A 25,645-nucleotide genomic window follows, 5' to 3' on the forward strand; every position below is an offset into this window, starting at 1 on the left:
CAAAGGTTGCAGACAGACCGACGTCATAAATAGAAAATATAATAGTTTTTTATATCATCGTATTATGGACAGTTTTTATATTAAAATGAAAAATTATAAGATTAAATCCAGTTTTGTTAGGCCAGGGCTGGTAGTAATTTTAAGATTTTTATCTAATATTCGTGGAAAATTGTCTTTGATACGATGATATACATTATTTTTCAGTATGGCTAAGAACCGGTTCAAATCCAGTGGATATCAATCGGTTTCGAAGCAATACTGGAAAATTATCTGAAGAACCCTTTATGGAACAACCAATTTTGACTCATTATAATCCTTTCTCTTTTTGTTGATGCCCACTTCCTTATTCTAAAAACACAGAATAAGAAATTGAAAGGAATGGTTTCAGAAATTGTTTTTCCACCTTACAAAAATATCAATCAACATCTGAAGTAATTGGTTGTATCTGTGTTAATATTTCTGTGTGTTTCTTAAGATTCTAAAAACGGCTAAGAGCATCCGAAAAAAACTCTCTCATTAGCAGGAAGTATAAGTTATAGATAAAAAAAAAAAAAAGCTTTACAAAGTATCTAAAAAATCAGCCATGTGACGTCATAAAAATGAAGGAGATGAGAGGAGAAGTTTAAAAGAAAACCCTTAAATAAAAGAGATGAAGAAGCCCTCATTTTTATGACGTCACATGGCTGATTTTTGAGACACTTTGTAAAGTTACAAGAAAAGAAAGCTTTAAGAGTAAAAGACAAATATTGATTGTTGGTTGGTTTCTTTATTTTATTTTCTGTAAGGGTGTGTTTTGTAAGGTAATAATGTATGCATATAAGCAACAAGAACAATTTGGTTCAATTGTATAAAACAATCCTATTCAGCTTTTTTGTCTGTAGCGAAGGATCTCGCCAAAGGCTAAACCGATATAGTTCTCCTTTACAGTGTGTTTTCTCCTAGGTACTGGAAAGGTTTCTAACTATTTTGGAAGAAAATCCTCCGGAGAAATCGCCCCTTGAAAAAGAGTTTCCCCTAAAAAAAAAATAAGTTTTCTTTTTAAAACTAAAATAAAAGAATGGGGGTGGTCGATTCCCCCCAGGTAACCCCTAAAATAAAAATTGGATTTGTTGCAGTCAACCCCCCCCCCCCCGCCGCCTTCTGAAGTGCCCCTAGAGACCTCTATGGGCGTATTCGCTAGTGGACAATAAAGTGATATACACCTTTAATGATGATAAACAAAATATAAAAAAATTGGTACACAAACCTTAAAATAATTAAGCGCAACATTCAATAAGATATCTAACTTATAGATTAGCTTCGCTCCTGAGAAAGAAAACAGGCAAAAAGAACTCTTTGCTTTGTATACAAAACAGGGTTTAGCCCAATACACGATCTGAGTACGCGTTCAGCATCAACAAATCAATTTTATATTGGAGAAATACAACAAATTATCTGGCCAAATATCAGAAATCGCCAAGGGAGGAATCACAGTCGCAAGTTTTTATAAAATAAAAGTGAAACTCAAAATAAGATGGTAGGAAAAACGAAAATTAACACTTGTAGAGTGTCATAACTTAATAAGCAGAATATCCTATAATATAAAGTAGTAAGGCATTTTTGTCTGTGGCGTTGGATCTCGCTAACTGCTTAACCTATATGGTACAGTGAGGCTTGTATATTTATAAGTATAAACAAAATTTTAGTAAAGAGGGAGGGAACATGTATCTTTAAATTACACTGGTACTCAAAGTTTTTTAAACACTTTATCTTATTAGTTATCAAATTTTGATTGTTGGTTTCAAACTAGTAGTGTCAAAACTTTTCAACTAATAATCTAAATCTACTGAAAAGGGGTTAATTTTATGTATCAACATTGGGAATGTATGTCAATTGATCGTCCATTGTTTTATCTATTAATACTAGTACTTTAACAGTCCCCTAACACTTATTTTTTCTTTAAAGGCATGGCCACGGGGGGCTTTGGATGCTCCACAATCAAATAAACAAATACAACAAATTATTTCTTGTTAGATCTCATGTCTAAACATCAAATTTGATGGTTCAAGGGTGAACTTACAAAAAGAATGGAAATAATCCCTTTTGTGGCAACGCCCCTTAAGGGGCGATTCGCATATTTTTAAATGGCTTTTGATAGGTCATTTTAGGTTAGGTTAGGTTATATTGGGTTAGGTGATTGCCCCACAGGTTTAGGCAATTGGTCCCGCAGGGTTAGAGCCCCCCGCAGGGCCTAAAAATAGGAGAAAAGCTAGATTGAAAAAAACGAAGAATCGCTCCTTATGGAGAGTTGCCACGAAAGGGACTATATAAAAATAATTGTTCTTATTTATTTCCATTTCTTATGGGTTATTGCTCAGGGGATAGGTCAAGGAAAGATTGGTTTTAGCCTGTTTTATGATTAAGGCATTTACATCTACTATTGTTTTTATTGTTTTGACTGTTTCTTTGATTAATGCGAAAAAAATGTTTTGAACTTCATAAAGAATATATTTTGTAATTGATATGTTTTCTTGGGTTTTCAGTGATACATGGATATGACACTGAAATAGATTTTTAAAAGCGAAGCTTTTCCATAATTATGGTCGGTCCGTCCTCACTTCTGGAACGGATAGCTTTTTACGTTAATTTAGGCATGTTAGAATTATCCTCTCGATTTCAAACTTTGCATGGTGATTCCTGTAACAGTTAGGTACGACTTGGAAAGCTCAGCAACTCTATAATCGTTAACAGAATGTCCGTATGTCCATTTAAAACAAGCTTATTTTTAAATTTTTGACAACAAATTTTTGTATGTTAAAATTATTCTATTCATATGATTTTTTTAATACTGATTCCTATTACAACAAGGTACAATGTTATAAGTGAAGCATCTCTATAATATAATCAAGTTCTAAAAACGTCAGTATGTCCTTAAACAGTATCATGTATTTAATCAGTTTTGCAACGAATTTACTTACAATTTTGTATAGACTTATGCATTAATATTCAGTTTATTCAGTCCTGACACTCTACAAGTGTTAATGTTCGTTTGTCCTACCGTTTCAGAGATCTTTTTGTATTGCTTAAAATATTAGGGCAAAATTTATCTTCTTTTACCTATCCCTAAAATTATCTCTGCGTATTACATATGCTTCTTATGTGTATCATCTTACGATATTAAGGTTCACTTGCGTCAGATATAAAGTCTAATTCTTAAAAAATAACAAAAAAAAACGTGTACTAACTTTTGTGATTTTTTTTTAAAAATAGCTAGTCGGTGCTTTTAGTAAGTAGTAGATGTAAAATGATCCATAGAATTTAGATATGCAATCGTGTTTTTTTGTAGACCTCTTATTTTTTAAGTAATTTAAGATTTTTTAAAACTAAGTTGGTTTTAAGATACTAAAACGCAACAAAAAAGAAGAAAATTGTCATTAAGAACAAAAATAGTAAGATCTTTAGTTTGACACCTTACATTTGAATTCTATTGAGAAATAACTGAAAAAAACTATTTTTTTTAACCCCGTTGAATCTAAACTTTGAACATTGGGAGCTCGTCACGAATGGGATAAAAAATCACAAAAGTTAAGACAAATTCTTTTGAACTTTTTATTATATTTACAACCAGTCCTGAATATTGTCACGTTATTATCGCATTGTATTTTAGACATCTTTCCGCAGATAACAATTTTTTTTCTCGTATTCATTCGAAACCGGTGAATTAGAACCGGTTCTCATCCATACGAAAACAAAATTTCTAATGCTTCCTTATGGATTGGATGTAGTTAGAGATATTAGGTGATTTTTTTCTATTTTTCAAAATGGGATGAACAAATATTTGTTGTTATAAACTGTTAAAAACAAGGATGACAACATCCATAAAAGCGAACATTAACACTTGTATAGTGTTAGAACTGAATAATCAAAATGTAACTGCATGAGAGTCGAAGCATAATTTTGTAAGTAAATTTATTGAAAAACTGCTTGATACAGGATAATGTTTATGGACATACATACATTTTTAATACTTGAATATAGAGTTGCTTCGCTTATGATCTTGTACTTTGTTGTCCCAAGAATTAGTATACAAAAAATCTGATCAATTGGATAATTAGATCACATAAAAATATGTTATTCAAAAAGTAAAAAAATCAACATGTTTAAAATGGACGTACGGACATTTTGGTGATGATTATAGAAGGGTTTTAAGGATCAGGAGGGCGCTTATTGTTATAGAAATCTAAGATACTGTACAAAAAATAGGATCAAGTCAAACATTTCATTCTATTTTTATAACTTTTGGATATTCTAATGTATAAAGTATAAGGTTTTTGTCTGAAGCTTAATATTTCAATGACTGATGCACCGATTACAAGGGCGTCCAAGCTTTTTCATTTGAGGGGAGTGGGGTTAAACACCCCTTTACCATCCCCCAACCCCCCCCCCCCCCATTGAACGTCCTTGACCGATTGGGTACAAAATTTTAGGGAAGCATAGGTTTCAGGTTTGTTTTAGGCTATTTATTTACAGATTAAGGTCTTGCGATAGTTTAAGGTTATTTTCTACCCACCCCCTTAAAATACGGAACCCTTGGATGCTATGGGCCCAGCTTGTAATATAAAATACTAAGTATAACAATATCTGTCATTCCTTTCGTCTGTCCGTTTGTCCATTCGTTCCTACCTTATTTGCCGACTGCTTAACCTAATTGATTAGGCTGCATTTGTCAGTGAATATTTCTCCTTCTCAGGAAATTTACCTTCCTCTCGAAACAAATACTGTGAAATGTAAATTTTTTTAAAGCGAAGCTTTTCTATAATTAGGGCCGGTCCGTCCGTCCATACGTAACAGATGGCTGTTTTCGTTTATTTAGGCAAGTTTAAATTGTCCTATTGATTTCAAACTTTACATGATGATTCCTGCAATAGTTAGGTACGATTTAGATAGCATAGCAACTCTATAATCGTTACTAGAATGTCCGTACGTCCATGTGATACAATCATCTGATTGATCAGATTATCAAGTCATAAAAATTACAGTTTTGCAACAAATATACGTATAATTTTGTCAAAACTTTTATATTTTTATTTTGTAAATTTAGTTCTGACACTCTCTAAGGGGTAATGTTCGTCTGTCATACCGTTTCAGGGCTTCGCTTTTATGGATGTTGTTATGATTGTTGGCAAATTTTGGTCGACGCCCCTAAGGGGCAAAATCAAAAGTAATGTAAAAAAAAGCCGCAAACACGTGCAATAATGGATGAGAAAAGTTAGGGAATTAAATGAATACTGGATGAACGAACTGACCGATAGTTGATGTCCTTGTTTGAATCTAAATTGACTACAATTTTTTCCTTGTCATAATATCCACGTATATTCTATATCCATTTGGTTGGATAAGAAAAATTAAGTGAATTAAATAAAGGGAAAGTTGACTAATAAGGAAAGACACAGTTGATTTAAATAGTAGCTTTATCATAATAAAAAAAACTTGTAGCTGGCTAAAACAATTATATCCCCCCATACCCTATCCTCCTACTGGATAAACGAACTGAACATTAGATGATGTCCATGTTAGCAACCCTGTCGTAATATCCACGTATATTCTACAGGGTCATTCAAGAGAAATGATTTTTTTAAAAACTTAATTATGCATAGAAAATAAAACAATTATGTAAAATCCTTTATATATTTGGAAAACCTATTATGAGACATTTATGTTTCAAATAGTTGAAAATGATTATTTCAACAAATTATGTCCTAAAAACCGGTTTTTCCAAAGGCCATTTTTTCGAAGATTTATTGATTTAAAGGGTGTAAAAAAATGTGCACCTTTTTTAAATTCAAATTGCGCGGCTTGTGTTAATAGTAGAAAAATGTTATGCATATCGTTAGAATCGTCATAAGCTCTATTTTTTTACTACATGAAAACCTTTTCAGTGCTACGCATGGTATAGGAGCTACGAGGTAAAATGTTCCAATTTCTTAAAACTTTTCAACCTTTTTCTCAAATTTTTCAACGTAGCTCCTAAACTATAAAAAGCACAAAAACTGTTCTTATATTTTCAAAAATTAGAGCTTATGACGATTCCAACGATATGCGCAACATTTTTCTACTATTAACACAAGCCAAGCAATTTGAATTTCAAAAAGGTGCACATTTTTTTACACCCTTTAAATCAATAAATCTTCGAAAAAATGGCCTTTGGAAAAACCGGTTTTTAGGACATAATTTGTTGAAATAATCATTTTCAAATATTTGAAACATAAATGTCTCATAATAGGTTTTCCAAATATATAAAGGATTTTACATAATTGTTTTATTTTCTATGCATAATTAAGTTTTTAAAAAAATCATTTCTCTTGAATGACCCTGTACATCCATTTAAAAGAAATACATATATAAAAGTTGGAACTTTTATAACTGAATTTACCAGTACACTACAGGTATCAAATATCTTTTAATATAATTCAGGTGCTAACCTCAACTTTTAAGTTTTTAAAGCGAAGCTTCTCTATATTTAGAGTGTATCTGTCCGGATTAATCTGGCATTCTTATTTTAGCTATTTGAATTTTTACATATTAAATCAAATTTTGGATTCTTTAGTAGATTATTGACTATTTTGCATATTATGTATACTGCATTTTAAGCAATTGACAACAAATGAAAATAAAAATATTTGGGTTTAGTCCCTTTCGTGGCAAAGTCACTTCCATAGTAGTTTTCTCCTATTTTTAGCCCCTGCAGGACCGATTGCCTCACCCTGCCGGGGCAATCACCTAACCCAATATAACCTAACCTAACCTAAAATAACTTATCAAAAGCCATTTTGAAAATACGACGAATCGCACCGTTGCCAAGAAAGGGATTATATCCAAATATTTTTATCCTAATAATAATAAATAGGTTTTAATGTTCATTGTTATCTGATTTTTTAGCTTTGTTTAATGGATATTGCTATACTTGTTTCTTGAAAAAATTCTGCGCAGTAAAATAATCGACGCTTTTTTACTTGATGGATCAAGTACTATGTAGTTTTTTATCAGGAAAAATCAAGATTTATTTTAATCTTTTTCAATTTTCAAAAATCTTGGAATTTTTTAAAGCAACATTTATATAAAAGTTTAATGTTACAGGTGATTTCAAATCAGGAAACATCAGAAATTCACTGCACATGCTATTAATTTCACATTCCAGACATAACAGCTGGAAGTAACATTTTCTACGCTTCAAATATGATGTTTTTTAGTCAAACCCAACATTTTCGAAACAGCAAACAGACGGTACAGCGGAAAGTGTCATAGGTGACGTCATAAAAATATGTATATTATCCATCTATTTTAGGGGTTTCCTTTCCACTTCTCCTTCCCTTTTAGAAGTATTTTTATGACGTCACACATGACACTTTCCGCTGTCCCAAACAGACTCATTATCATTTAATCTAATGTCGTGGGTTTAAGTAATCGGGTATAGTCCCTTTCGTGGCAATGCCTCTTAAGGGGCGATTCGTCGTATTTTTAAAATGGCTTTTAATAGGTTATTTTAGGTAAGGTTAAGTTATATTGGGATAGGTGATTGCCCCTCAGGATTAGGCAATAGACCCCGCAGGGTTGGAGCCCCCCGCCGGGGCAAGGAATAGTAAAAAAGCTAATGTAAAAAATACAAACAATCCACATAGGGGCAACAAGGGGATTCAATTCACCACCCCCAAATCAAGTTTTAATCATCCTATGAGTATTATCATACCCAATGTACATCAGGTTTCAAAGGAATCGTAAAAATACGCTTTTAAAGTACGCTTTCTAATGCCTGAAAGTCAAGAAATGCAAAAATTTTCTTACAGAAAAAGGCATACTTTTTGTGTTTCACCAACAATTTTAAAAGTATTATAAAATCTCTTAGAATTAACGTAATTAGACAAAATAACTTCAGGTGAGTCATGAACTACATGTATTTTGACAATATAAAAGAAAAAAACACAAATTAAAGAAATAAGTCCTTAATAATTCTAGTTGAAGTTAAGATTTTAGTTTTTTTTTGTTTGTTTTATAATCAACATTTAATTAAACAGTAAGAGGAAACATGTTTTCACCGGTTGCCACCGGCTAAAAATACGATATTTGATTACCCAAAGACATATTATAATTGCCTGTACTGGTTTCATTTACCCCCCCGCGCCCCCGTAGGGGTTTTTAGTGCGTTTTCTGAGGGTGGGTGCACGAAAAGTTAGTTAGGAAAATCTTTTAAACGCGCTTATAAAGTCAAAATGTGAGATGTAATACATATAAATAAAAGATGCAAAATATAAGAAATATTTATTCATACTTTGAATTAAAGTTAGTAATAAATATTTTCAAGTTCTATTGCACCAAATGATGAAGGGGGGGGGGGGGGGGTAAGCCTAAATATAAACCTCTTTATGTTCGAGATTTTAATGTAACTAAATAATCGTTTCTATAGATTATAACAAATATCAGGGATCTAAAGGGATAAGACAAAGTTTGATAAATTGATATACATCCCCAATGATAATATACAAAATTACCCCTTTTGTAGATTAAAATTAGCAGTTAAAACATGTTATAAACAGCCCAATGTCCCCTCCTCACTGCGAAAAGGTAAAGTTAATATGCAAAAAACTTGGTGTTCTTATAATCATTCTAAATTGGAATTAGCAAGTAGCCTATCCGTCTGTCATTTGGTAATGCTTTGTTTTAAAATTATGCCTTTACATGGTCTTTATGTTTAATGTCTGTAGTTTTATTGAGGAAGGACATTGGGCTGTTTATTACACTAGTCCCCAAAGTTTTATAACAATATTTTTATATTCGTTGGCTTAACAACTTAAGGAATTTTTTTTATTGGTTGGTTCATTACGTCCAGTGTCAAAACCCTCAACCCTCTAAAAAAACAAAAAATCCCTCTCAATTTTTTTATGCAGTTAATTTAAAATGTAATGGTTACAGCACCAGAGGTATTATTTTTTTAATGACCTCTTGGGGCAAAGCCTATAGAGGCTAGGGGCGAAGCTGCTAGACTATAATACAAAGTAGCTTAATGTATGTCTGTCTGTCTGTCCCTTAAGATCTCGGTAACCACTGAACCGATTGGATTTTACTTTTCAGGGAATATACCTACTGGTCCTGTGGTGGTTTTATGCTTTTTTCTTGGGTGGTTGGACACCCACAACCTATCCAAAAACAAAAATTCCCCCATATTTTTTTTTAATGTAGTGGTTGCAACACCAGAGATACTTAATTTTTTTTAATACCTCTTAGGGCAAAGCCCCTAGAGGCTAGGGGCAAAGCCGCTAATATACACATAAACGGTAAACAAGAATCTTAATATCATTATAAATATAGATATTAGTTTATAAAAATTGATGACAACCATGCCCACATTTATAATGAATTTATTTTTACTTAAAGTGAAACTTGTAGCTAGCTAAAATAAGGATTCCCCATCCACCCCCTTTACACCATCCCCTCCCCTCATACTAAAATGAATTTCCAGACCCCAACAACCCTAATTTGACACTTTGAACACTAAAATCGGACTACAATTGACATAGATACACTTTTAAGGGCCCATAAAGCTAGTTATAGAGTAGCTGCGCTACTGAAAATTTATCAAATTTCTCTGATAAGTTTAGAAATGCATTCCCTGTCCTCAAAAACCCCTAATATGACATTTTGAACACGAAATTCGGGCTCTAAATAATTAAATCCCCTTGTTTCTGGATTTGCCCCAATGTGCAATCGCCAATTAAGGAGCGTTGCAACGAAAGGGACTATACCCAAGTTATCTTGTAGCTTAAAATTGTAATTTTTGAATGCATTATTATTAAATGTAACAAAGTCATCCCCCTGTGTCACTCAGTCATCCAACCGTCAGGGATAAAGGGATAAGTCAATGACTGGTAATTTAATTTTTCCCAAATTTCTAAGAGCGCTTAGTTTTCGCCCTTTTTCTTGAAGAGATAAAATAATAGATATAGTATGCGTGGATAGATTAACAGAGAGAAGTTTGTCACTAATATGAATCTCATTTTTTGGCCAGTTCGTTCATCAAGTAGTATTGAAGGGGAGGCGGTAAAATTGATGTATGCGTGGTATCGTTATTTTAGCCAGCTGTGACGTGAGTATAACTTTTTTTTATAGTACATGAAAATTGCTGATATATTAACAGAACGGAGTTATCATATTAACATTTCTATAGTAAAGATGTATATACAGATAACTACCTTTCCCCCTTTTCCAATGACTTTTTTTGCTAGCAAATTGTTTTCTGCTACTTGGCTGTGTTATTATTTCCGAAACCATTGGTTGATTTCCAAAGAACCAATCGAGAGTCGGCACAAGATCATTTGGATAGGGAAATACAGTTATTTAATCCTTTCCCTCTCTAGTGTTTTACTCTAATATCATATCAATCAATGAACCTTCCTCTAGTGATTTCAAGGTACACGAAAAAAAAATTTACACTGAGTGGTATTAGTAAAGATTAGATTATAGTTCATTGTCCAATCCCTGAATCCCTGTTCTTTTCCACACCCATCGCCTTCCATTCTCCAATCTTTTATTTTACTCATTTTTCGTTGCTTTTACAAATCAACCAATCAACTAAAACTGCGAATCGGTTTAAACGCAATTTTTTTGCAAGAAATATGATTATGCTCGCAAGTTTTTTTAATTAATAACTGCGTTCCTGATATCTTGGGGCTCTGTTTACAAAAAGAGAAGGAGGGATCATTATATTAAAACAAACTCAACACATATAACTAAAAATAGAATAGCCTAAAACCATCTAGAGACCTTATAAAGATTTCCTAAAAAGGGGAACCCAATCGGTTCAATGGTTAGCGGGATCTCAACGGGCAAACATAAAAGCCTTACTACTTTAGATGATATAATTTATTATAAGGATAATAGAAAGATTGTATCAGAAAAGGTAAATGGATGTAAATTATTCATTCATCTAATTTTCAAGCTTTATTTTAGAAAAAATGTCATTATTCCCGGAGAAAAGTAATTAAGATTTAGCTTTTTATTTCATCCCTGTTTAAGTCAATTACTTCTGAAAAAAAATTGCCATAATACAAAAATATTATTAAATGATCCCTAAATATCAAATGATACATTAGGACATTTTAATATAATTCTCTCATAAGTCGAAAAACTGGAATCTAAAAATGCATTTATTCAGAAGACTAATCCCTAAGTTTTAAATCCTTTGCTGTAAATGGTAACAATATTTCGGCTGTTAGTTTAAAACACCGCTTTTTCTTCTCGCAACTGCACTTCTATACAACATCTTTTAAACAACAACTAAACTTCAACAACAACATTGTGGGGGGGGGGAAGGAGGGACGGGGGAGGGAGCGGTTGTGGTAGAACAGTTTCCAATAAGAGAGATTGATAGATAGATAGATAGATTATAACAGTTATATTTTCTTTCTCTCTTCCATTCTTTATTTTCCATACCAGTTATTATTATGGTAAGGAGAAGAAGAAAAAGCAGAGAATCAGATGCAGATGTTTTTTACGTTAAAAAAGGGCGTATCTACGTTTTTTATCCAGGGGGGCTAAACTTTGATGTTAACGTTCAAACAACAATAAATAACTTACTACCGTCCAAGGTTGTAGAAATATATGCTAAATGCCCTAATATAGCCTAAACTACTAAAAGACATTCGTTTTCAGTTTTCTGTATACTACAGCTAAATTTTCAAGCAGTTATAGAGATATTTAGCATGAAAAAATTCTCTATTACTATCTAAACTGTGTTGTATGGTCAAAACAGAAGTTTACAAGTTTAGTTGATATTTCAAAAATTATCAAGAAAGCTTTAAAAGGGTTTAGGATCCATCTATAGTAACTATCTTTGATTCTATGGTCGTACCCTACCCTAAATACGCCGCTGGTGCGTCAATACGCATCTTGATCCAAAATCAAGTTTTTTCTCCATTTACCCAGCTGGTCCCGCTTCACCAACCCAGGGAGGGAGGGGACATTGGGCTGTTTATTACACTAGTCACAAATGTTTTAATATAAAATTTTCTTTGTCGTTTGCTTCATAACTTTGGGAACTTTTATTGTATTTTGATTGGTTGGTTTATTAAACTAAGTGTCAAAACAATTTCAACCGCTGATTGTAATCCACCGAAGGAGTAATCATTTGTATCATTCTGAGTATGCACATCAATTTATCGTCCATTGTCTTATCCCTTTAGATCCCTGTCACAGACCATTCATTCAATAAACTTTTTATTTAAGTTTTTAAAGCGAAGCTTTTTGAACGGTTTGTCCATCATACATGACCTAAGAATGATCGTGTAATAGGCCTGTCACCCCTTACAAAACTGGTGGATTTTTTATTGTTTATATTGACTGTATGACATGGTCAATACTGGCATATTATCGACATGTCAGTAATCAAATTGACATTAAGTTTGTCCTAAATATATTATAATATAAAAATGGCAATAGATAAAATAAAGAAACAACGAAAATCGAATAGAATTCCATTTATTTTTAGAATCTTAAAATAACAGAATCATCCCACTGTTTTCAAACTTTACAGTAATCTACTGCAATTAGTTACGATTTTCAAAGTATATAAAAAACTCTATTTCACTTTTATGGATGTTGACATTCTTGTTTTTTTCTCTCTTAACTTTTTTGGTCATCTAATTTAGCAACAAAGTAAACTGAAAGAAAAAATGCTTCAAGTTTTTTACTTAGTTATATTAATTTTGTTTTTTAGTCCTAAATTTAAAGAAAGGACTTGTACTGGTCCTGAAAAAATTTAAGGTTATACTTACACTGAAAAAGGTGGGTGGCGGGGTTAAAAAAAAATACAATCGCAAAAGAGATTATTTTTAAAAAGTGTAACATTTTATTAAATACTAGCGGCGAAGCCCTTAGCATCTAGGAGCTCTGTATTCGAAATGGCAGAGAGGAGCTTGTAAGTAGATTAAAATCATCACAACAAAATTTAAAAAAAAGATAGCCTGAAATCATCAAAAGACCTGTATAAATCTTTCTGTATGATGAAGAACTCAATCGGTTAAGTAGTTATCGAAATCTTAAGTTACAGACAAAAAACCCTAATACTTTATAATATAGGACAGTAGCTTACTCAATAATGATAGTTCTCAACATGAATTTTGGTTATCTAACAATATTCGATTATTTATGAACTTAAATTTACTTTCAAGAATTACTCGTATCAAAATGGAAAATGTTAAAAATTTAAAACAAGTCCAAAATTTTGAGATGAAGTTTTGACTTTCCATTAAAAAGTTTTGTATCGCCCTTGCCGTAGGGAAAATCGGTTAAATTTTCATACCAAAACTGGAATTTATAGATGTTTGTAGGGATAAGTCAATTGACAAAAAAAAATATTTCTGAAAATTTAATAACGTGCCAGATATTTTCTCTGTGATTTAATATTAACAAGTATGACAGACTTGATCCTTGTAGTAATAGGAATCAGAATTTAAAAAATCAGATGAATAGGATATTTTAAACATTCAAAAATTTGTTGTCAAAAAAGTAAAAAATCCCTTGGACAATGACATACGGACTTTCTGGTAACGATTATAGAGTTGCTGTACTTACTTAGTTGTACGTACCTAACTATTATAGGAATCAGCCTGCAAAGTTTAAAATCGATAGGACAATTCTAACCTGCCTAAATTAACAAAAAGAGCTGACCGTTACGGACAGACCTACGGACCGACCCTTATTATAGATTAGCTTCGCTTTTAATAAGAGATGATCATGGTACAGAATAAGTTGTCCTTCATTGACCTAATCCTGTATCCTTGAGCTTATGTAATTGTACCATAGTTGCTTTTTTAAAGGTTACTCAGTGTTGCAAAAAACATAAATTCAATGATTTAATAACTTTTTACATTAATTCATAACCATTATACATTTTATTCTACGTTTAAGATTTAAGAAAAGAGTAAAAGAAGACGACAACAAAATTTATCAACTTTTGGAATACATCTAAAATTAAAATCAATTACCGTGGCTTGCTCATATGGACCTCATTTATTGGTCAATACGAGAATAAAGTAGAAGGGGAAGGGGATAAAAAAGGGTGGTTGGGGATAATGTTAATCTAGCCAGCTGCGAGTATCACTTTATCAGAGTACATAAAAATCCACGAGGCTTTTACGAGACTAATAAATTCCTAGAGAAAATCTAACCTAACACAACCGAAACTAATTTAGTAATTTCTTTAGGCCTATTTATGATGCACTCATCCTTTTTATCAAACAGTTTAAGGCTTTTGCTTTGACAGTATAGTTTGTACTTAGTTGAAGGATGACAGCATCCATAGAAGCGAAGCTCTAAAATCAGACGCTTGGACGAACGAACAGTATTACTTTCAGAGTGTCAAAACGTCAAAAGCAAATATTAATTTACAACTCTAAACCTAAAAGTGTAGGTACATTTATTACAACATTGCGTGAATTAAGGATTCCGTTTTAGAACGAACTTACCTTTCTAGGACTTGATTATAGAGATACGTCCAAAACTCAGATGCGCAGAATAATTATATCATAAAAAAATGTTGCCAGATAATTTTAAGAATAGACGCACGGACTTTCTGGTAACGATTATAGAGTTGGTTCACTCTCTAAATCTGTTATAATGATTATCATGCAAAGTTTGAAATTATAGAAAGGCTTCGCTTTTAACGAAGTTAGATATGATTAATTTTGTATTTAAAACATAGTTAGTAGTAACAATTTTTAAATGGATATATATAAATATGAATAAATAGTCTACAATAATATACATACAAGGATCATTATTGTCAGTTTTATTTTGGCCAGGGCAGTTATAGGTTTCAAATTTCTATAATTTGGTTATGCATTATAAAATGGATAAAAAAGTAATTTATTTTTAAGGTTATTTGTTATTTTGTTTCTGTGAATATACAAAAGTCTTTCATATTGTTTAAATCAATATTTGTTGCATTGAAAATGCACACAAGAATTTAGTTACATAAGCATATTTAAAAATTTAATTGGGTAGAAAGATAATGTAAAACTATAAATTAACAAAAATAATCTACAAGTCAATTAATAGAATTTTAAACAATAAATGCTTTTTTGTCCAGTGGCCCTTTCTCCAGGAAACCCTCAAAATTCTGCAGTGTTTTGCCTGTTATTTGCTCAATAGCCTATGTAAATAAAATTTTGGGAAATTTGATGGAAACGAAGTTGCAAGTTTTGTCGTAATTTCATAGTAGCTTTTGAATTGTTATTGTAATTATGTTAGGTGATTGCCTCTCAGGGCTAGAAATAGGAAATGTTAGAGCCCCCCCCCCCCCCGCAGTGGCTAGAAATAGAAAAAAAGCTACTGTAAAAATGACCGACTTTGTTTCCTTCAAATGACCGACAATTTTGTTAATAAAGACTTGGTTGTATAAGTTTTGATAAGACTTTTATAAGCCTTATTGATAATAAACCATTATCACATATTATGTGTGCCTAAGTTTTCAATTTTCAATTAATTGGCATTTTTAAAATTAATTTATGTTTGATTTGCCACTATAAGACTGTTTATAAAAAAAAATTCTGATTTTTTGCGAATATTCAACTATCAATTAAAGATAGGTCACGGCAGCCGCGACTAAGCCTCAAATTTAAATCCGTTTTGATGCTTTGAATAATTTTTTTGAAAAATTTGATAAAAGGTTTCGTGATTTATTATTAAAATTGTTGTACCTGATCCGTATAGAATGCAATATGAGAAGAAAGGATGACATGTTCAAAGGTTGCCAGTTTTGCCAGGTTGGGATCATCCTTGAAACCTTCCTTAGACTTGTCATGGAAAATGTATTTCTTTTCGCCCTAAAGAGATTTTATTAATGAAAATAGATATTGCTAAGATCCATCATTTTCTATCTATATTACAAAGTAGCTTAATGTCTGTCTGTCCGTCCGTCTGTCCCTTAAGATCTCGGTAACCACTGAACCCAATTGGATTCTACTCTTCAGGGAATATACAAACTGGTCCTGTGGTGGTTTTAGGCTATTTGCTTTGAGGGAGGGACAACCCCAACCCCCCCAAAAAAACAAAAAAATCCCCTCAATTCTTTTTTTTGGGAGCCTTAAGCTTAAAAAAATATTTTATTTAAACATTTTTCTTGGAGGGGGTGTTCGAAATTAGTGGTTGCAGCTAAAAATTTTTATTTTTTTTAATTAACTCTTGGGGCAAAGCCCCTAGTTTATTATAAACTATTCTTACAGAGTAAAAAATTTGTGTTTATACTACACAAGCATAAATAATTGTTTTTTTTTAAAGAAAATTATGACACAGTTAAAAGAGCTTCTTAGTTTTGACTGACAGATACGATTAATGAAAAATATTTTGTCTTTTAATACATTGATATCTTCACCGGTGTCCTGGATAGGAAACAGGTTTTTTTGACATACGTCTCACAAGACCTACGTAGCCATGACTAGGAGACGATGACGGTTCAGTACATGACTTTCGTTAAATCACAGCTGATCATTTTTGTGAATTTTTTTGAAAATTACTTTTTTACCCAAAATTTATAGTTTTTCCCCAAAAAATCTCAATTTTCTCACATTTGCTGCCTAGTTAGCATAAATTTACGCAAGAAAAGTATAATAAGTAACAGCTGTACTGAAGATTGTGCTATCACCTATAACAAGATCTTTCAAAATCAATGGAAAAAGATTTTTAGTCAGAAATTGAGTAAGAGTTAATTATTTTGAATTAATGTTCAACAATAAATTTGCACGTCAGAACTGCTTTTGGCCTCCTTAGGCTTTCACCTGGCTTCAACATGATTCAATCTATCAGACTTTGATCATAATGTTTTTGCCCTCAACTTTCTTTCACAAAAACTTTCTCTCCTAACAATCCACCTGTTAAACTTCTTGATCCATGTTTCAAGACATTGAAGTTACCATCCATATTCTTCAATTTTAACAAGTATGCTTCATAATACTGTCTACTAAACAGGGTACCTCTCTCCAACCTGGTATTATTACTTTTTACTTCCTATGGTTTCATAGAACCAGCTACTGTCATGAGAGATCTTTCCATGAGTGAAAGCCTAGACTGCCATGCATCTAGCTACATGGTCTTTAAGACTCCCTTGCTTCTGCTAGGAGCTTCTGTCCTCTCATTCTCTATTACTCAGAAATTCAACATGGTTTTTGACTACTCTGCTGATTGATATGCTAAAGTCAGGTGGGTCTATGAATCCAAATCTAACACCATTTGATAGACAAACTGCCCTTTATTCTTGCTTTGCTAATCCTATATTGTGGTCTTCCTGTTTAACACCTTCCTAGGTCCCTTTACTACTGGTAGCTTTTAGGAAGGGTAGTATTGATCTGCTTAGGACATAAAACTTGCCTGTGTTTTATTGTCGACTTGGGTTTTAAAGTCACCATTGAAAACCACACTTGTATGAAATCCAGTTATGATCATGTAACCAGCATTCACATTCACTCTAGTCATAAGCAACTATTTTTTTCTTAAAGCTACAAGCCAAGTGCTTTTCTGTCATTTAGCTGCTCTTACATTCATGAGTCATATCAACACAATGTTTGAATACACTAACTTACAAATTATCCATCCAGCTTAGAATTCAATATGTATCTATAATTATTATGTAGGTTCACCTATGAAAACCTGGATAAGACTTTTACTTAATCTAAATACCACAGTTTGAACCACTAGAAACTCTCTTGCTTCAAAGAACAAGCATGTATACCATGGTTCTCACTACAACATTTAATCAGTAGTAAAGACAACCAGTGTGTACAAAGGGCAGAGACTCGATCAAGACCATCTATACTAATTTTCTGCAAGCTCTTTTGAACCAGGGACTGGTTGTATATTTAATTGTAGCCTTGTATAAATGGTATTTATAGTCATATATTATACCCCAAGCAGATATTGCTTTGATGTTGAGACATTAAATCAGCCAGGAACCAATATTGAGCAGGATAACTTGTTAATATTTCAAGGAAAACTTGGAACAGAATCATTGCTGTTTCTGAAGCATGTTTGTATTAACTTCATGAGTGGAACCTCAGAGAGTGGTCTTTTCACAGTCCGAAACTATGTTTTAACAACATAATATGTCATGAGGCAATAGGAACATGAAATAGTTTTAAAGATAATTACAAAAGCTGTTTGGACATCAATTCAAATATTAACTTCAAATAACTCTGATTTCATTTCTAGACTACAAATCTTAGATTCTTAAAGATTTTGTTATTGATGATAACACAGTCTTTAGGTTCAGCTGTATTTACCATACTTTTCTTGCGTAAATCTAGGCTAACTAAGCTGCAAATGTTAGAAAATTGTGATTTTTTTGGGAAAAACTATGAAAATTTGGTTATAAAAGTAATTTTCAAAAAAATCCACAAAAATGATCAGCTGTGATTTAACAAAAGTCATGTACTGAAGAGTCATCGTCTCCTGGTCATGGCTAAGTAGGTCTTGTGAGACGTATGTCAAAAAAAACCTGCTTCCTATCCAAGACACCGGTGTCTTACTAGAGAGATGCTCTGAGTGCTTATGTATTTTTTGTTTATTACACTATAAGTAGCTCAGTCTACAAATAGTCCAAATTTTTTTTTTATGTTCCATTGCATGCGTATTAATACTGTTAAATTTTACACCCTCTAAAACCAATAAGAATTGTAAGAAGCTTTACAAAAACAATTTCTCATATGTCCTGGGAAGGTTTTTAACTATTTTGGGGGAGGGTACTACCACCCTCCCAAGAGAAATAACAAAAAAATTGAAAATTTTCATAAAATCTGGGAGACTTCAACGTAACATTAAGAGGTATCCGTAACATTAAGAATTGTCGTAAACTTTAACAAACAAAAACATTTAAAGTGCCACTAGAGGTCTCTAGGGGCGTAGCCGCTAGTTTTAATAAAAGCACAAAAAGCTCACCTCGAAAACATCAAGTGCCGCTCCCCAAAGTTTCTTTGACTCTAGAGCTTGAATAAGAGACGGAATATGAACCACCTCTCCTCTGCTGGTATTTACCAGGACGACGTTATCCTTCATCTTTGAAAATGCTTCCTAAATTAAACACATTTATTCAATTATTTTTTTATTCAATGCTCTAGTGTCATATATGGTACAACATTATTCCTAGAAACATATTTTTTAATTTCTTTTATTTTTCTCCATATAAAAACTACTAATTAGAAATTAATGTGAAGGCATGTTGAAATTGTTTAAGACAACAAAATATCTCACTGTATTTATTTTATAAGCAGAGAACGAAGAAAAAGATATTGCTATTTTATTAAGTTTGAAAATCACCAGCAACATAATTTACTTTATAAATAGACAAAATCTACCTGGAACATACTTATGAAGTTTTTCTGAATGGAGAAATATATCGGCTTCTTTAGTAATTAATATTATTACCTCATTAATAAGATGTAGTGTCTCTGGCATCAAAGGAACATGAATGGAAATAAAATCTGAAAGGAGAATATTATATTGATTCTAATGATTTTATTATTAATTTTTTTCTCATTTTCTACTTAATTGTTTTAAGTTTCTCTTCAAAGTGCTGTATACTTCAAGATAATACTCGATTGGTTTTGAAATAGAATAAGTGGTGTTTTCCCTCCCACAGAAACACCCCCCCAACCCCACCACCTATTTTCAATTTCCTTTAAAAATAAGGCGGGGAAGGTTCTATGCTCGCTAGGAACATTGAGGGAAAGTACAGTACTGGCTAAATTATTTAAATTTTACACTCCTATCTATTACTTTTTATGATTAAATGAAAGGTTTCGTGATTTTCTTTCAATTTAGTTTTACTTAAGAATTTGTACCTGAAGATTTGAGAAGTGTGTCCATATCTACATATTCTGCATTTTTTATTCCACTAAAATATTAAAATTTGTCAATATATTCTGTTTTAAAATTCTCCTCAAAATCAAAGATCTGTCAACATTACAAAAAAAACAAATGTTTAAAAATGTAATTCCATTTTTTCAGAAAAATTTTAAGCAAACTAACAGCAATAAATTGACTGCATTTTAGATGATTAACTGAAATATAAAATGATAAAAAGCATTATCAATAAAAAAAACTATATTTTCATACCTGACCCATTCTTTATTTGGATAGACATCATAACAATAAACTTTGTCCACCAATCCACTGATTTTCTCTACGGTTTTTCTCCCTATTAGCAAGTATAAAATTATACATAGTTTAATAATATATTGATTTAAAATAAAGACAAGGAAGTAAAAACCAAAGCTTCTATTATAAAAAAAAAATAATTATCTTGAGCCTTATATGGACTCAGCTAATACCAACAACGATATTAATCACGGAAAAACACGAAACCTATTCAATTGTTTTTCTGCTATCTTTGGGGGGCAACTCATAGTAGACGACCTTTCAATCTGCCCCCCAAATATTATTTTAGATTTATTTTGCTTGTTGGTTATACCTTTTGCCTGATATGGACGTTTTAAATATTTGGCAAGATAGTAATTATTCAACTCACCTATGATACCAGTACCAATAACGCCACAAATTTTATCCTCTAGTAGTAGGCATTGAAGACCAGTGATATCAAAGTCTGCCTTCTTGCTCATGACGTAGGACATGTGGGTGTTCTTACACAGGGCCATGATCTGCGTGATGGCGTACTCTGCTATGGAGGCTAAAAAGAGAAAGAAAAATATAATCATAATTTCCATAACTGCTTTACAATTTCCTTTAACATTCTTACCTCCACCGCAGAAACAATTCATCTTTTGATTTAATAAACAAACAGTATATAATTTTCACTCATTAAAGCATCATGTCTTTTTATTTATAAACCAACTGAAGATTTGTTTTAACAATGAAACACTGTGTATTGGACTTATTAAATAAAAATGACATGTTTAATTAAACTGTGTTGATCACTCCATGTAAATATAAAGTAGTAAGGTTATTTTTTCTGAAGCTAATTGCATAATTGATGAAAGGAAATTACTGGCCCGAATTGGTTGTACTTTTCATGTCATTTTTATAAATGTCTTGGGGTTGTTTTAGGCTATTTTTCTCAACCATTCCTATGGCGAAGCAAGTTATAATTTACAAAAGATAAAAAAGAAAGATACCATGTATTAGTGTTAACATGTCAGATTAGGTTATGAATTTTTAAAAATTAATACCTGGTGAATATTTCGGAACTCTAGCAGCACGGATTCCTGTCAAAAAATTAAATTTTAATAATCAAACTCATAGAATCTAATAAATTATAAAATAATTCAAAAGGTTTCGTGATTTTAAAATTCATCCGACAATATAAAGCTTTGCTTCCATTTATATTAAAATGAAACATTTATGTCTTTTTCTCATATTTTCAAGTTAGCAGAGGTTATTTTTTTTATTTTTTTAGAACCGAAAAGTTGTCAATTTTTTACAACAAAATAATCCCTTTGAAAATAAAGACATGTAAAAAGTAAACACCATAATTACAACAACTCACTCTGGTTTTGATACATCATTTAATTTTATTTCCAGTGGCAAAAACTACATCGAATTTTGTCAACACTACATAAATTTCATTTTTAACCAATTTTGACAAAATTACGTTCATTTATTTGAAATTGGAATTGTTGATGACGCATGGTAATGAGTTGTGTGCCTGTTTTGGGAAAAGGCATTCCCCCCTACTATGTCGCGCACCTGACATAGCAGCCGTAGGAACCTATTTTAATGTTTAGTTATGACACGATGTAAGGTCGAGATTTGAACCAATCACCTTTCCGCCAGCTAGCGTATGCGCTACAAGCTACGCCGCCACAGTCTAGTCGCGCGTTAAGAGTGAAGTTGTCACCTGCAGCTTTTAATTCCTCAGATGGTGAGTTATCATAACCAGCTGAACAATGCAATACAAGCTTGTTTCCATTTTCTTTCAGAATTTCAACCTGTACAAATAGGTATTTTACATCGATGGAGGCCGAGGGGTCATTGTGCTGTTTATTACACTAGTCCCTAAAGTTTAATAATAATGTTTTCTTTTTTGTTGGCTCAACAACTTTGGGGACTTTTATTGAATTTTGAGTGATTGGTTCAAAAAGTTGAGTGTCAAAACGGTTTAACCACTAATCATAATCTAAAAAAAAAGGGGTATTTTTGTATACCATCAATGGGGATGTGGATTAATTTATCGGCCATTGTTTTATCCCTGTAGATCCATGTGTATATTTAGCTCACATTGCTTGAATATTTTTGAAGATAATATTAATAATGTTTAATTTGTTAAACTAAAGTATACTTATGTTAAATAGTTTACTTTTTAAAAAGAAATTTATGTGCATAGACGTCTTAGGGTAGGGGTAAAGGGGTGAAATCCACCATAAAACTTGGAAACCCCTCATTTTACCCCCCTCAAAATTTTTTAAATAACCTTACCCCCCCCCCCCCAAACCGTTGAAAACCCTCATTTTACCCCCTAAAAAATAAAAAGCTTGGACGCCATTGTCCACATAAATAATACACTTTTGACTGACGAAAAACGTTCAGTATTTAAACATGTGTATTGGTTGCATGGCTAATGAAATGCTTAAAAGACTTAAAATAATAGGACAATGGAATCAAAAATGTTAACCTGGCTTTTAGTGATCTTTTTATTTACAAACAAGCAGATAGCAGTGAAACCTTTTGCCTCCCTGAGAACCTCATCAGCGTTTTTATCCAACTCTGATACTTTTACAGTATATCCTTTTTCCTAAAAAATAATATTAAATTTTTTGAAGTAGAAAAGCTACCCAGCTGTAATCCTTATATAAAAGTAACAGGATCTCTTTCTGTCTGTCTGTAACAAAGAATCTCGCCAACCGCTAAATCAATATGGTTTCTCATGGGTCCTGGGAAGGATTTGAACTATTTTGGAGGAGAGTACAACCACCCTCCCAAGAGAAATAGCCTCTAGAAAAAAAATACCCAAAATATTTAAAGTGTCGCAAGGCGGCGCTTCTATATAACTTTCTGGACTTTCTTTCGTAAAACGTTAAGACTGTTTATTTGAGTTTTGACTGGAGCTTAATGAAAAACGAAATGAATAAAATTCTGTAATTTATGTGTATATTTACCTCAAATGCCTCTTTAAGAGAATCATTAAGCTTACACCTTGTATTCAGAATAAATAAATCTCCCATTTTAAAATCTGAAATACATAAAGAAACTTTCTCGTATTCATCCGAATCCGGTGGATGAAAAAACTATGTCTAGCATTGTATTATATCCAGCTTTCTACGAATTTAAAAATGTACAATCATAATATTAAAACCAGTTTTTTAGACGTGCCTTCGGCACCTAGGGCTAAAAAACTGGTTTTAATCTTATAAGTGTACATTCTATATCCGCGGAAAGCTGTTTATAATACGATGCGAGAAATAACTATTAAAATATTTAATACTTTGTGTTAATATCAGCTGATTAGATTTGATAACAATGCAATGTTATAAATTACTTATCTAGAAACTAGGGAAATCAAGTCCAGACGTAGCTCAGCTAAAAAAGACATTCGTTGAAATATAAAACAATCATCTTCCAGTGATCAAAAAAGTTATTGACATGTAATGTCGATATATCTTTAATAGATCTTAAAGATATATTTTAATTTATGAAAGTTTAATTGTCACAAATATATGCTATTCAATTTATAAAACTGTCCAATGAACAAGAAAGTTACAGTCCTATAAAAGTAACTAATTTAGATTGAGTGAAGTGTAAATGGAGGAGCGCACTTACCCTACTTATGGTGTAGCTACACTACCAAAATTATTTCATTAAAAGAAATAAAAATCTAATAATGGCCTTTCTTCATAAGAAAATACTTCGAAACCGATTAATATCCGCTGAATTAGAACCGGTTCTCGGCCATACTGAAACTCGTGTATAGCATCGTATTACAGACAATTTTTAATTGTTACAATTTTTTCTTTTTGATGTTAACGGAAAACTGTCTTAAATACTATACGATAAATAACTATTACAACATTTCATTTCTGCAATCAGTTGATGACTAAGACAACATTTTCCTATTATACATAATCCTTTAGTTTATTAATGAAATATTACACCACATGATAGGATTATACAGTAGTATTTCATAATAGAGGTATAATAATGAAAAAGGAAAGGACTTTCTCCTTTTATATACATAGAATTTTACTTTTGCAGAAATAAATAGATGATCCTTTTTATTTGATGAATCATATATTGCTAGAGGCTTCGTCCTTTGCATTCAGGGGCTTTACATTCGAAGGAGTGGAAAAGAATTCTGAAATCATCCTAAGACATTACCTACTATAAAAATAAAATAGTCTAAAACCATCCAATGGCCTATGTAAAGCCTTAAAATGGAAATCTCAATGGATGTCAAAAAAAATCAAAATATTCAGAACATTTTATTAATATAAGTATTATAAAAAAGTAACAACCATCAATCGTTTACATGAAGAGAACAGAAAACTTCAATACAGTAATAATATAGAAATATTATCATTATCAATATCCAAGGAAAGCAAGGCAACAAATCAATAAAAAATATATCACTCTCTTAAACACAAGATAAACAAATATTTTCATAATAGTAAATGTATAAAAATTCACCACAATAACTTTTAAATAACTAAATACATTTTTACGTGGATTTTTACGTGGATTTTTACAAATCTATTTGGAAGATTTTTTGTGGTTTGCAATTTATTTGTTCACTGAAGTACAAATAACACTATAACAAACGTTTGTTTGTGATCACTTGTATTGATAACTACTGACTTGTTACTAGATAACTCTCAGTTTAGTATTTACTTAAACTTTAAATCTTAACAGGTAGATAAGTCGAGTAGGGGACAATTGGGGGAAATTAATGGGTTGGGTTTTATAGGATTATTTTATTTGTGTATAGCCATATATATTTACTGTACAATTTACTATACTATATACTAATAATTTTTTTTTAAAGCAAAGCTTTTTTATAATTAGGGTCGGTACGTCCGTCCGTCCGTACGTCCGTCCGTAACAGATAGCTTTTTTCGTTAATTTAGGCATGTTAGAATTGTCCTATCGATTTCAAATTTTGCATGGTGATTCCTTTAGTAGTTAGGTACGATTTAGAAAATGTAGTAACTCTATAATCATTACCGGAATGTCCGTACGTCCATTTTAAACATGTTGATTTTTTTACATTTTTAACAACAAATTTGTATGTGACCTAATTATCCGATTGGTCTGATTTTTGGTATACTGATTCCTGGGACAACAAAGTAAAATATTATAAGCGAAGCAACTCTATAATCAAGTCCTAAAAATGTAAGTATGTCCATAATCATTATCCTGTATCAAGCAGTTTTTCAACAAATTTACTTACAATTTTGCTTTGACTCTTATACATTCGCATTCTGATTATTCAGTTCTGACATTATACAAGTGTTAATGTCCGTTTGTCCTACCGTTTCAGAGCTTCGCTTTTATGGATGTTGTCATCCTTGTTTAGGTATAACCATATATACTTACAATTTACTATACTTTAATACATTTAATAAGAATAATTTGGGCCCTATAACCTACAGTATTAACAAGCCAACAATTAACAATTTAT

The 25,645-nt window shown here is 31.8% G+C and overlaps 1 protein-coding gene across 1 annotated transcript; it reads right to left on the reverse strand.

The window, feature by feature from the left end:
- Positions 1 to 14,703: 14,703 nt before the first annotated feature.
- On the reverse strand, positions 14,704 to 23,248 carry LOC145324816 (D-lactate dehydrogenase-like). The gene is made up of 11 exons (XM_080167488.1): positions 23,130 to 23,248; positions 22,646 to 22,765; positions 21,872 to 21,962; positions 21,204 to 21,239; positions 20,546 to 20,704; positions 20,134 to 20,215; positions 19,860 to 19,912; positions 19,444 to 19,499; positions 18,958 to 19,089; positions 15,729 to 15,854; positions 14,704 to 15,181 (listed from the first exon to the last, which is right to left on the reverse strand). The coding sequence occupies exons 1-11, from the start codon at positions 23,193 to 23,195 to the stop codon at positions 15,092 to 15,094; spliced, it is 1,011 nt and encodes a 336-aa protein (XP_080023614.1). The 5' UTR covers positions 23,196 to 23,248; the 3' UTR covers positions 14,704 to 15,091.
- Between the last annotated feature and the right edge of the window lie 2,397 nt (positions 23,249 to 25,645).

Source organism: Acartia tonsa, chromosome 1 (genome assembly GCF_053477335.1).
Source record: "Acartia tonsa isolate MP-2025a chromosome 1, ASM5347733v1, whole genome shotgun sequence".
Lineage (NCBI taxonomy): Eukaryota > Metazoa > Arthropoda > Copepoda > Calanoida > Acartiidae > Acartia > Acartia tonsa.

Bases quoted from the DNA above. Each gene is read 5' to 3' on its own strand.
- LOC145324816 (XM_080167488.1), bottom strand. From the start codon at position 23,195: ATGGGAGATTTATTTATTCTGAATACAAGGTGTAAGCTTAATGATTCT. The intron at 20,705-21,203 runs GTATTAATTTTT...TTCTCTTTTTAG, and splicing joins AGTTCCGAAATATTCACCAG to CCTCCATAGCAGAGTACGCC. The intron at 19,090-19,443 runs GTAATAATATTA...TGTTTAATTTAG, and splicing joins CACTACATCTTATTAATGAG to GAAGCATTTTCAAAGATGAA.